This window comes from Aquila chrysaetos, chromosome 8, assembly GCF_900496995.4.
Source record: "Aquila chrysaetos chrysaetos chromosome 8, bAquChr1.4, whole genome shotgun sequence".
NCBI classification, from domain to species: Eukaryota; Metazoa; Chordata; class Aves; order Accipitriformes; family Accipitridae; genus Aquila; species Aquila chrysaetos.
Genome location: NC_044011.1, coordinates 41235554 through 41248811, shown reverse-complemented (window position 1 = coordinate 41248811; position 13258 = coordinate 41235554). Strand labels below are relative to the sequence as shown.

Here is a 13258-nt window from a genome sequence, read left to right as displayed (position 1 = left end):
CTGTCAACTAGTCTAATTAAGTCAGAGATTGCTTTTCCCTACTCATGCCATTTGCAGTAAATCAACCAGAGTTTAATTTCTCTGTTTCATACCTAAGGAAAAATATTTTTCAACTTGTACTCAATCTCTTCCTGCGAAAAGTAATTTCTTCTTCAGCTGCTGCAGATTGTTAGGAAAGAGGGTGGAGCCTTCCCAGGCTGACGTCCTTTGAGCCATACCTGAGTATAAAGAACAAGGGAGAATTGCAGCCAAGAAACTCTCAAAAGCTGTTTCCAGTGACTGCTGGGATTCCAAGGCTGGCTTTATTCTGCAACTGCTATAACTTGCTGCTAAAAAGAGAAGAGGGAAGCTGGACCCAGCTCATAGTGGCTAATTACGTTGGAGAATTAAATACAATTATCGTGTTCTCAATGTGAAACTGGATTGGAATTTTTTTTTTTTTTTAAACACAACCAAATAAGCTTTTTTCTTCCCCTCTTCTTTTTCTATACACACAGTGGTAATGTTGCAAACAGTCTGCATGAGTCCTGAACTACTGGTCAATCAAAACATCAGCGAAAATGAAATCTGTGGCTATAGTCCAGGCCAGGGATCTCCACTGCCTGGAGAAACTGCCAGTCCCAAAAATTATTTTCAACAGAGCCCATCGTTGCCAGACTCTGGATTAACTGAATTTAATGCTGCAAGTCCCAAGATGTACCCTCCTCCTCCATGTAAACTTCAAGAGATGTCTGCTCCCACTGGTAAGATCAAATATTTATTCACATTTTCTATTTTATGCAACACTATTATGCTTCTTTTGCAAAGCGATAAAGTACACTGACTTGCCACTCCTTTTGTGCTAACAGAGAGCTGCGCTAACAGTAGCACATATTAAGCTTCTGTGGCAATAATATTGAAGACGTACAGCACACTCTCCTACTCACGTCTTGTTTTTATTTTGTTGTGGTCTGCTGCTGAAGTCAGAAATTACTGTTTTGTAAAGGATGCTCAATACTCCATCATTTCTGTCTCTCTCTAGCATTTTGCTGCTCATTTACATTCTGAATTGCAAGTTTGGTTCTGAATCTAACAGCAAGGTAATAGATATGACCTTCTGAGTTATTAACATTACCAAGTCATATGAAAGTGTGTTTGGTGAATCGTTGCCTCATTGCCTTTGCCAAGTTCTTCAATTTCAAGGACACATCCGGGCATGTAATCTGATCCATCATATAGCATTTTTGTAAAATATCTTGAAATATAATAATATATTAGCAATTTAGGGTGTGGGTTTTTTTGTAAAGCTTTTCAGAGAGGCCTTTAAAATACTCTACAAAGAGTAAATAATTCATTGTCAAAACACCAGGCTAAAAAAGGAATTATTCCCATTTCTAGAGCAGTCTGAGAAATAAACTACATTTTTTAAGGTCCCTATGTTTTAATTATTCAGCGATAGGTTAAACATTCAGAAATGCTGGAAATCTTAGCACAAAACAACAATTCAATGTCTATTCAAAATGCACCATTTGCTACTTGGGACTCAACACCCTCCTACTGAAGGGGTGTCAGTCTCTCATTGCCTGGAGCAGGGAAGAGCAACGATATCACGAAACTAGAAACCACATCTTGTGGCTGGTTTCCATGTCAATATTGCCTGCTCTGAGACATCCCAAGTTTGGGGATGTGCACCATTCCCATCCGTTGAGCTCCTCCATAGGACTTAGCCAGCCAGATTCCAGCAGCTGCTACAGAGCACACACCCAGAGTTTGGTCAAGAAGGAATATTGGTACAGGCACCTCATTTTACTTAACGCTGACTGCTCCTGTAACAGGAACTGCTTGCCCAAGCTGCATACACCTTTTTCATTTTAGGCTGCTGTGTTGCTTAATCATAAGTGTGTTTTAATCACAAGTGCTGTTCTCATTCCTCATGCCATGAGCTGCACTAGGAAGAGAAGCTCCTCTCTGCTTCAGCAAGTATTGCTGCTGGATGACTCCTTATTCTCAGTAGCCCACACTCTGACTCCCAACACTTGGGCTTCTTTGGAACAGTGGCCTTCTATATGGTACATTTTACATGCTAACCAATTGGGAAGGCACTGAAATAATGCAATAAAGCTATTGCTTTATAATGACAATAGCTGTTACTGAATGCATTCTGTACAAAGATCATTCTCAAGGGGGCGGGGGGTGGGACACAGTGTTACATAAAGGGTATTTCAAAAGCAATGCATTTAAGCTCCTAATCTGGGCAAGTCTTTCAAGTTTGGGGATTCAAGTACAAGATGCAAGAAGACCTAACAGAAGCAATTACAGAGCAGCTTGTTTTGACGAAGACAAGCTTGTTTGGACAACCATATATATTCTCAAATAACTATTTCATTCATTGCTTCCCTTTGAATCACACCACACTGACTTCCAAACACACCAAGAACCACTGGAGAAAGACTTTGGACCTAGCATCACTATCTCATTTCTGAAACAATTCTGTTCCTTATTGTTCCACTGGTATCAATGTAACAAACCACAGGCCAGGAAACTGCAAAGACAGATTTACTGCAACAGGTGAAAATTAGAACATGACTAAGAGGGGCAGTAATCTAAACAGTGTTGACATACTCCCCAAAAGCAATCATGTGCTATAAGTCAGTATGGCACCCCTGAGCTGAAGGGCACCAAGAAAAACTGCCCAGGGCCAAGTCTCAAGATAGTACATTTATTTCTGCATGACTGAAATCTCTAAACTAGAAACATCAGACTTCTTTTCCTTCTTTTTCCCAACCATCCATCCGAATTTCCTTCTGCATTGCTACGCTGTCCCTATTGTCCTCTTTCCAGCTTCAGTGGCACATTTACGCTCTCTTCTTCCTTCACTCAAAACTGAAATGATCCCTGCACACAAAAGTTTGACAACGGCCTTCATGTGGGAATTTGCAGGTTAACTCAGCTCTCTGCTTATGCCCTCAGACTGAAGATCCTACAGCCAGCTTTGGGATTTGTTTTTGGTTTGTTTCTTAAGAAAAGAATTCCCTTTGTGAGGCCCCACAGTCTGTTGAAGCCGGAGAAGTAATGCATTGAAGTAGTTAAGCAGGAAGTAGGCAGAGCTAAGGAACATGTAGGGTGATGTGGAGATTTCTGATATTCATCAATTGTGGGAATCACAGGCCATCTCTCAGGGTAACCTCATCCTCCCACTATGCTATGATAGCTCAGACAATTATGTCACTGTAAGCATCATGTTATGACTTTTCCAGACTCTGGACTTAGCTCTGATACCCCTCAGAAGCGCTACATGGGTGTGAGAGTAAAGATGCCGGTACGGGAATTACTGAGAAAAATTCGGCTTTCCAAAGGCCTGGACCCAGCTCACAGCAAGGTGAGGACTCTTCTTGAATTTAGAAAGGTTGTTCCCAGAGGTGTAGCATCGTGGTGCACACACATCACACTCCCACTCTGCCAGTGTTCTGGAGAGGTTACACCTACAGCTGCTGCCTCTTCCATCCACCAGATTAATGCTTTTGATAAAGGTGGAGAATATACCAAATTTGAAACAGGCTGAGGGCCTGTGCTAGGAACATTTCTAAGACAGTGACAGCAAGAACCCATTTGTGCCCTGGATACTATACGTCATGCAATCAAGCCAAAGACGGCCCAAGAACCAATAACATTTGCTAGAGCAACCCAGATTTCTGATCAACCTGCAAAAACAGCCTGAGAAGCTAGTAGACTCCCAGATACCTGGTCTGTTGTAAAGATCTCTATGAGGCTGCCATGAATTACCCACTCATGGAAATTTATTCACCTGCAGCCTCTGCTGTGCAAAGTACGTAACACAGGACACAATTTACTTTGTTCGTGTTACAGTATTTGCCACTGTTTCTTTTATGTGCAAGCATCTTAAATTGAGTTGGGTGGTTTTGTCTCCTCAGGAAGCCTCATTAATGAAGATGGTAACCAAAGGATCCTCAGGAAAAACAGGTTAGGAAAATCATCTCTTGGTAAGAGAGCCTCCTTTTCTAGTAGGATCATCTCTGTTAGGTACCCAAAGAGCTGGACCACTTCTCTCCTATGGCCAGTGACCCATGATGGTTCCTAGCTCCCCTTAAATTACAGAAAGCCAGCTGTGGATCGCCACCATGTATGTGTTACCTATCTGTTATCTGGGGCAGTATTTCTGATGAGAATATCTTCTGTATGTGTCTCCCCGCTCCCCGAATCAAATAGCTTCTTTCTTTCTTTCTTTCTTTCCAACAGAAAAGAGAAGAGTTCACCCTTATACAGAGAAACAGCTTAGACAGGTATGCATAAAACCTTCAACTGTGCTGCCAGCCTCCTCAGGCATATTTCATGTTATATCACTGAGTGAGAACAGGACACTTCATGTCTGATTTCCCTCCCCCATCTTCCACCCTCCCCGTTTTTGTTGCTGTTTCAGAGCAAGCAGAACATTGGGCAAACGCTAAAAGGCTTAGAGGACCTTGATATCCTGGTGGAGGTACTGCAGGAAGATTTGAACAAAAGCCAGTTGAAGAAGGAGTCTCTGCATTCTGTGCCAGATGGCTTTTGGCAGGGCTTCTCCACAGATCTGCAAGCCTCTCGGTGGGAAACTGGAGGAAGCAAGCAGGCAGCTGGTGGCCTGCAGGAAAGATGCCACAGCTTAGCCAAGTTGCGTTCATACCGCTATTTTAAAGATTTCAACTCAGTATTGCGGGGAGAGGTAGAGCCGCCTTTTCACAATGATCAGAAAAACATGCAAGAGTCCAACTCACCAGGAATATTCTCAAGGACAAGTGAGAAAGAGAGTAGCTGGTGGTTACAGGATGAATGTACAAGTACCCAGAAAGATTTCCCAAGGCATTCTCCACAGAACACATCTACACACTTCAACCCATCAGGAGGCTGTTCAGAGGTGCTTCTGGAAGCTAATACAGGCTCTCCAGACATTGAGGGACATTTGAAGTTGACCCCAATTTCTTTCACACAGCAGGATCTCTCTGCCATCTCTTTCTTCCAGTTCCAACTACACAAGGAAGAAAGTTTACTGAGAAATATCCCAGTGGATAAGCTGCTTGCACCTGACGAAAACGGCAACAGGTCTCCAATTTTTCTATTGAAATATATTGACTTCTATTTCCTGGGGCATCAGTTGTCCTGAGGCTTTGCTCTAACTTCAACTGCTAGTTTTGGGCACACCTGTAGCAAAGGCTTCCTTGCTCAATGGGAAGCTCAAACTTGCCTCAGTACACACTGTTTTAGGCAGATAGTAAAACCAGAAAGATTCCATATTTGCAGTAGTATTGCCAAAATACAGCTGACATCAGGACAAATTCAGAGCGTTAACTATATTAAAGACTGAGTTGTATATGTAGGTATTCATAAGAAAATTAAAATCAAGCAAAACAAGTAATTGCTATGGAAAAAAAAAAAAGATATGCAAAAGATCTTTTCCATGCTGCAGACACTCTCAGGATAATTACTTGTATTATTAGTTTGTAATAAAAATGGGTGGGAGGATTACACCAAAAGATACATATGCTGCTAGTCTAGAGCACAGACTTCCAAAGAACTGGGAGTGGCTGTTTTGTTAGAAATGAAACGAAAACAAAGGTTTTACTGATCCCATTTTCCCTAGAATGGCATGCTTATAGAGAAAATAGTTGTTTATTAAAAAAAAAAATATTAAAATCTCTTATTAGGTTCTATACAGTTCAGCAAGTTTGGGGAAGCTGGTATGAAGTCAGATTGACAGAAAGTGTGACATAAATGATAAACTGTCCTAGTCTTCGTGGGAAAGAGATTAATTCCTGTTCATATAGACAATCCTGTTCCCAATTTAAAGTATTTATGACCCATGCAAGGAAAGCTAAACACAGCACTAGCCTCTTCCACGAGGTACCATGTTCCATTCAGAATATTGATTTTCAGTGCAATAATAAAATTACAGGCTTTACTTTTCAGCAATAATATAACTGTAAGAGAGTTACAATAAGCCACCCACTACCATATTTCCTGCATATTTTTAAACAATACAGAAAAAATTCTCACACATGAACAAAATTAATTACAATTAAGAAATTAAGACATTTCTACTACCGTGTTTATGTAAAATTCACAAGCTAAAATTTCCAGCAGGCCGCTTACCTCTATAAAGTATTTAATCATCAGATTACATGCTCAAAAGAACATACAAAGGCAGGACTACACATCAAATGAGGTAACTCTGAGTCTTACTGAATGGTGAACAATATCAGTTACTGTGTCAAAAAAAAAAAAAAAAAAAAAAAAAGAAAAGAAAAGAAAGAAAGAACAGAAACAGCAATAAGTGTCAGAGTTGTTCAGACACCTTTAAGGATATCATGCTACAAGACAAGGGGTAAATAAATAAATAAAATCAATGCCTGCATTAATTTTGCCTCCAGGAGAAAAGGAAGACATGACCAAATTTACAAGGAAAAAAAAAAAGTCTTTTTCAGGATGAAATTCAGGAGAAACACTTGTACTATTTTGAGTACTTCAGTGAGACTGAATAGACAGAAGAAATTGAGCTCTCTTCCTCCACAGGACTGAATTACAATTTGGAAATACTTCTTTTCTTTTAAGTGCAAGAGGAGGGTTTCCCTTCTCTCGATTTTTAGGTATCATACAGTCTTTTTCCTGTACTGAAGGACTCTTTAAAAAAGGAGGAGGAAATAGATTGTTAGCAAAAAAGAATCATGGAATAGCTTGTGGAGAGGAGAGGAATGGCATAACAGCGAGAAGGGAGGACCAAGAAATCCTGGCAGACAAAATCAGCAACTCTATTATTGATATAGAGACTAAATAAATTAAACACTTAAATATCCCAAGATTTCAGCATTTGTGAACCTTATGATTTCATGCTTTAAAATACATTCTCACTGTTACTTTTGAGTATTTTAACCACTGCTTTGTCTTCTAATTGTTTAAAACTGTGTTGTATTTCAGGCTGCTGCACAAGGCTGTTGCTCAGGGAAGAAGAGCTCTGACTTACGCACTTGCACAGAGATTTGCGTCCCTAAATAAGATCAACGAGAAGGATGCAGAGAAACGGGTAGGATGCTAAATTGCCAAGAATAGGGTCATTTCCTATCACATGCAAACATCTTTCAAACCCCAGTCAAGCACCAAGCATGCTTTCAGACAAGGTGTGGCTACTGTCCTTGCAAAGAGAGGAAAACAGGAACAGGGAGAAAGTGATTTGCATAGAGCAAGTATTAGCGCAACTGGGAACAGAACCCAGAGTCCCAACTCCCCACTTCATTCTCTAACAAGCACTGTTGTTTTAAAACTATTTTTGCCTTTCACAATGAGTTTCTCCCATTCTTCTCTTCTTAGACTGCATTACATCTTGCTGCAGAAAAGAACCAACATCTGATGGTGAGTGACCTGATATCCCTAGGAGCTAATGTCAATGAACAAGACAGTTTGGGGAAAACTCCACTCCACCTGTGTGCAGAGAATGGATATTTGAGAGTTTTAGAGGTAAGTTGGCCATTTATGTTGTACAAAGACATGTGCAAGGGTAGAGCAAAGACAACAAATGCATGTTCTTTTGTTTAAAATATACAAGGGTTTTCCGCACCTGAAAATTAGCTTTGGTCTGATGTGGTTGAAGATGGAGTTAGGGGAGGAGGGGGTATTTTGGCACTGCCAAAAATCAGCACTTATCTCAATCTTCTCCATTTCAGGTTTTGAAAAACTGCAAAAACAATGGCATGCATGTGGAAGTGAATCTGACTGACCACTACGGTAAGAGGAAAAACTTAACCGCATAGCTGTTTAGTGTAGACTCCAAAAGTTTCAGACTACAGATTTAATCTAGGCCAAAGAATGTTCCATTTCATGTTTAAAACTAAAAGGTCTAGAAGGAGAGCCAATCAGTCTTAACAGGACACCTCCTTAGGATTAGCAAAGTGTGGGATGGTTGACTCCAGCGAGGTGTTCAAGCACTGGATTTGTTTGACTTCTCTGTGGTTTGCTCTGTCCAGGTTTAACACCGCTACACTGTGCTGCTCTTGCCCACACTGTTTTAGTTACAGAATCTCAAAAAACTGACATCGATACTGACATGGGAAGGTTTCTCAGACTACGCAGAGATCAAATTCTTGAGGGAATTAACTGCTTATTACAAATGGGAGGAAAGCCTGAGTTGCAGGTGAGGACCAGCAGCAGGCTGTTTACTGTGGCCTTAGGTTTTGTTATTCTTTGCAATCACAGGTTTCACTGTCATTTACAGGTACTAAATTCATGTCAGATTACCACTGCCTCTTTAAAAATTGAGGAGAACACAGAACTCATGTGTTTGCTTCAGACTCACAAACCTAAAGGACAGAACATTCTTCAAGAGGTAACTATCTATAGCTACTTTTACACAGGGTCTAGCATTCATATCCAAGAAACTAAATGCAGTAACGTGAGCTGTACCATCTTGTAAACACAGTAGATGATGCTCACAGCCTTGCCCTATCTTGCATAGGATGGAAAATCCCCTTTTCAGGGAAAAAAGCACTGTCTGAGCTCTTACCACACTTGGTCCCATCCCAGCTCTAGGACTGCTATATTTACTATAGTTTGGAGCAGTCCAGTTGCACGCAGGTGCTGCCAGCATACTGCTCACAACTGTCCCCATTCCAAACTCCTCCTAGCAACAATGCCTTCATTTCCAACATTTTACAGCACACCAAGACAGATGGAGGTATCTCGGAAGCAACACCAGGGCTTCCTCTGCTGATAAAGGAATGCTGCAGGCCCAAGTATTGCCACTATATTCAGTTACCTTCAGCAGCTTCTTGATGTCCCTTAGCACACACATTCAACACCAAAAACTACCTTACTGGGCCAAAAGATAACCAGATTTTCCAGTGGTTACCGGCATCTCTTGCTAAATTTTTGGTGCAGGAAACAAGACACCAACACTGAAAAGCAGAAGCTTGAGTGCATAACAGAGTACTAAGTTTCTAGTGTGAAATTCTGCTCTATTGAAATAATGCAATATCCACCACAGATTCCAGTATTCTTGTCCAAGATTGAGCAAATATTCAGTGCTTAAATGTTACGGCCCTTTTACCTTTTCTATGGTCTTTTTTGACTCTGTCAGGTAAGAGTTTCCACCAGTGTACATGTACAGAAACCAATAATATAATAAGACTTCAATTAGAAATACAAACTTAAAGCCACTTTTCAAGCCATTTAGGAACCTGTCTTCTTAACAGTTATGCTCTGTAGGAAATAAAACACAGGAAAAAAATAATTTCAATGCAGCTTATTACTGACTGAACTGTTAAGCATGCCACCTTCTCCAATCTTATGGTAAGAGGAAGAATCTAGACTTTGCATCTCAAAACCAGAACAAGTTCTTGACACAAAGCCTGCATCACTGTTAATGCTGGAAATTTACTGTTCTGGTTTCTTCACCTGTATAGTGTTACAGTTTGTTGGATGTTCCGAGAAGAATGCCCAGTCCCTCATCACCAGATAGATTTTCTGAACTTTTTTCCATGTCATCTTCGGACCTCTTTGACATCACTCTTAAAGGTATTTCGTGGTAGGAAATTAATTTTACCTAGTCAGGGTCTTTGTAACTCAACAGCTGTAATATAGTAGCTAGCTCCAGTACCTTCCCTGCATTGCTATATAACAATTAATCATCAGTTCATGTGGAACTAATGGAAAAATGCCCAATGACTTATAATAGATTTCAGATTAACTCCAGAGTTTTGCACAGAATCTCTTCTGCTTGCAGAACTCCTTACTCATCCAAAACCAAGTAGAAAATAAGGCAATAAATATGTGGCACTAGAAGGAACACTTAGCACATAGATTGAACTGAATATTTTTTGGTTTATTGCCTTCCAGGGAAATGCTGATAAGGGTCATTACCTGCATCTCACGGTCTGCGTGCTGCAACTGTTGCTGAAGAATAGACAGAGAACAGACAGTAAAAGTCTTCAAATGTATTATAGCTTGAACTGACTGTTGAAAATACCTCCTCAGTACCCAGAATTAAAGAGTAAACTAATAAATGTGGAAAACCCTCAAGCTAGGTTTCAACAGTATTAGGCGTTCAGTGTTATATGCTCTGGTAAATGAATAGGTCTTAATTTTCTCACAAAGCTGAGCACTTGGACTTCTCTTCTGAAGTCCATTTGAGTTGTAGGTGTTCTACATTTTGAAGTTCTGACAATTTTTTAATGCAGGTGCCTAGCTTAAGAAAAAAAAATCCGTCAACTTTAGCCTCTCAGAGCCTAGTCTTGAGGGTACCAGTGTAAGATTAGTCTCTACAGTCCGAACTTAATGTTCGGATGTGTTGAAAATTTCAGACCATATGTAATTTTAAACATGAGCTATGGGAACTCAGAATCTGATGGGCTATATTTAATACTTTCTGCAGTCTGGCTCCGAGTTTGTCCAAGGCTGGAGTTATCACACTTCAAGGCAGTCCTATTGGGAAAAAAAAAAATCCCTCCAAAATAAAACATACCCCCACACTGTTACTGAGCATGTTTTTTCAACAAAAATCGAGCTCTTTATTTATGCAATCAGAATTTGCCACCAGTAATGGGTTGTAGGTGAAGTCTGGGACAGAAAGTGTTTTGAATCAGTTCCTTTCACTCTGGGTGATCTAACAGAGGAACAGACCTTTATAAAATTTAAGAATATAACAACACTTTACAAGGATCATTTTTTTTATACTAAGCAATTTTGCAAGTTAGAAGGCTAACAAGGAGCTTATTATGTTCTGTGCTGCCAGATATCCAAGTATTCAGTAGAATTCCTATAAGTTAGATAATTATTGTCCAAAAAAAAAAAAAAATTCTCTTCCCAGACTTAGTATCATTTTATTTTAACTTCTGATTGTGAATTAGCTGGTTTCTATGAAACTTCCTTGTTTGCTACATATGGAGCAATCTACATTTACATAACCTACAAAATGACTGATCCAGCAATCAACACACGTATTGAAGTAAATGGGAGATTTTTCACGTGTAACAATTGCAGGATCCAGTGTTAAGTACTCAGCATGTTTGGGGAATATTTTTTTAATTAACTCTTTGCATTTTCTTCTTGTAAAAATGGTTACTTTCCTCTTATTGGATATCCTTAAGTGTTAAGCTCCAAGAGCTCTGTTGCACAACATGAATTAAGTTTTATTGAAAAATGTCAGTGTTTAAGTTAATTCCAACTGCGATTTGGGTCATATCCTATTTGTCTTTATGCCCTGAACAGCTAAATAATACTCTTCTGTATTTTCGCTGAATGAGACATGATAATTCAAAATGTTTAATTATTTTATAAAATTAAAAAAAAAAAATGTTATTCACGCGATGAGTTGTATAACACTATGGAATATTCATCCATCTCCTTCCATAGGCGTCCCTCACGCTTTAAGCATGTGAAGTCTTTTATTTTTCCCTTTTTGTCCCAGGTTTTACTTGGAAATACAAATATTTTCCTCTCTGATGATTTTTCTCTGTCCCCCCCATCACCACTCATTCCTCCTTCATATTTGCATTTTAACTCACATCTGTTCTCACAGAATTTTTTATTCATTTGAAGAGAATTAATGAGGATCTTCTAGGTTACTCAGCTTCCATTCATGTGATTTAAGGATCAGATCCAACACCCACTGAAATTAAAGACTCCTTATTTTCAGTGAATACTGACCAAGAAATTCCGCATCACATACAGAACCAAGAATGAAGCAGTATGGTGAACAAATAGAGAAGTGCATCAATAAGCATTCTCAGTGAAGAAAAATTAATTGCTTACAGGATCTCTTAAAAAAAAAAAAAAAGCGTAGAAAACTATCATATAAGAATACAATATTAATCAAGTTTTTAGTCACATGGAAACCATTCAGATGAAAGGACAGGAACCTTAAGCTATTAATATGTATCTTTTATTCAATATACTCAAAGCTGAACTACCTTGTAAAGTATATTCTACAACAGCTATATATTAATTGCATTGACATTAGCAGGTGCGCTTTACATTGTTTCATTGTTCTTTCCTGTCAATAAATATGTTATTTCATGCAGTATGTAACATTGATTTTTATGTACTGGTATAGCCATACTACCCTCACAACAGAAGTGACTATCATGAAATGAACAAATTAAGCAGACTTTAAAAGCTGTATGTAAGGAGTTTTTGTTGTTGTTTTGTTTTTTAAGAGTATAGTGGTGCCTGTGCAGAAGCACCAGCATTACCACAAAAAGGTGTGTGGGAAGGTGATTTATTTAAAAAAATTTTTTAAACCCAAACACCTCCTCCTTTTCAAGGCACATTCATCAACCCACTACCTCTAACTAGGAGCTAGACAACTATTCTTTCAATGAACTATAAAACTAATTCTCAACATTTTTTCAGCACTAAAATTTTTCCCTACAACTAACTAATCTCAGACTAGAAAAAATAATCCATGGACCTAAAGAGATTATGTAATATAAGAGTTCACTGAAAAAGCTGTAGCTTTTCAGCCATTCACTGTGGCAAACTGCAACAAACTATTCCATACCAAAAGATAAGACAGCTTCTAATAGGAATTACCCTCCATAAAAGTAACTTGCCTTTCTACAGCAAGATATTTTTCTAACAATTTTTTTCTTTTTGCAAGAAAAGAGACGTGTTAGCATTTAGATAGAGGCTTTGCAAGCACTGCATATTCCCTGCTCCTAGTGTGATTGCTACTGCAAGTGATACAACAGCTCTTTACAGACAATTGCTCTCAACAGCTGGGCTGCAAAAAAAAAAATTAAAAAAAAAATTCCAGTGAGTTCTGGGGAGGGGTTTTCTAGCCCAGTATAAGATAACAATTTGGGCAGGGTGGCATTGAAATTAACTGTATGTACAGTACTAGATAGGCCTAGTGATCTTGATGGTTCACATTAAAGGCTTTTGTTTCGCTTCTCATCATGAAAGGAAAACCTCCCCTGGAAAGGCAGCTCTTTAACCTAGGCATGTTACTAATTCAGGACTGTCTCAAAGAAAAGGATAGCATTTACTGAATCATTAGCTTTACTTCCTTCAGCCCCACACACACTCTACAAGTCTGCCCACAGATCTTTTCAGACAGTCCCAGCTCAAAACTGTTCAGTTAGCAGCGGTAACAGGATGTTAGCAGAAGGTTTTACAATACTCAAAATTAACTCAATAGCTTTGCCCACAACAGTCTTTAAACTGAAGTTTTGAATACATACACATGAACACCAGCCTACTGTTCTGGAAGTACTCCTGTGTTCCCATGAAATCCTTTCAC

The 13258-nt window shown here is 39.2% G+C and overlaps 1 protein-coding gene across 2 annotated transcripts; it reads left to right on the top strand.

The window, feature by feature from the left end:
* Positions 1-259: 259 nt before the first annotated feature.
* LOC115345062 (NF-kappa-B inhibitor zeta-like) lies at positions 260-12040 on the top strand. Of its 2 annotated transcripts, XM_030023287.2 has the most exons (12): positions 260-743; positions 3237-3358; positions 3912-3960; positions 4237-4280; positions 4418-5076; positions 6946-7051; positions 7336-7482; positions 7689-7749; positions 7989-8155; positions 8237-8347; positions 9423-9534; positions 9856-12040. In XM_030023287.2, exons 1-12 carry the CDS (start codon positions 503-505, stop codon positions 9864-9866), a joined length of 1830 nt encoding a protein of 609 aa, XP_029879147.1. In that variant the 5' UTR covers positions 260-502; the 3' UTR covers positions 9867-12040. The 2 variants fall into 2 exon arrangements, with proteins under 2 accessions (XP_029879147.1, XP_029879145.1); XM_030023285.2 differs by having other exon boundaries at positions 9423-12040.
* Positions 12041-13258: the final 1218 nt, after the last annotated feature.

Excerpts from the sequence above, each read along its gene's own strand:
- LOC115345062 (XM_030023285.2), top strand. The coding sequence starts at position 503 with ATGTTGCAAACAGTCTGCATGAGTCCTGAACTACTGGTCAATCAAAAC. Across the intron at positions 744-3,236 it reads AGAGATGTCTGCTCCCACTG|ACTCTGGACTTAGCTCTGAT; the intron begins GTAAGATCAAAT and ends TGACTTTTCCAG. Across the intron at positions 3,961-4,236 it reads AGGATCCTCAGGAAAAACAG|AAAAGAGAAGAGTTCACCCT; the intron begins GTTAGGAAAATC and ends TCTTTCCAACAG.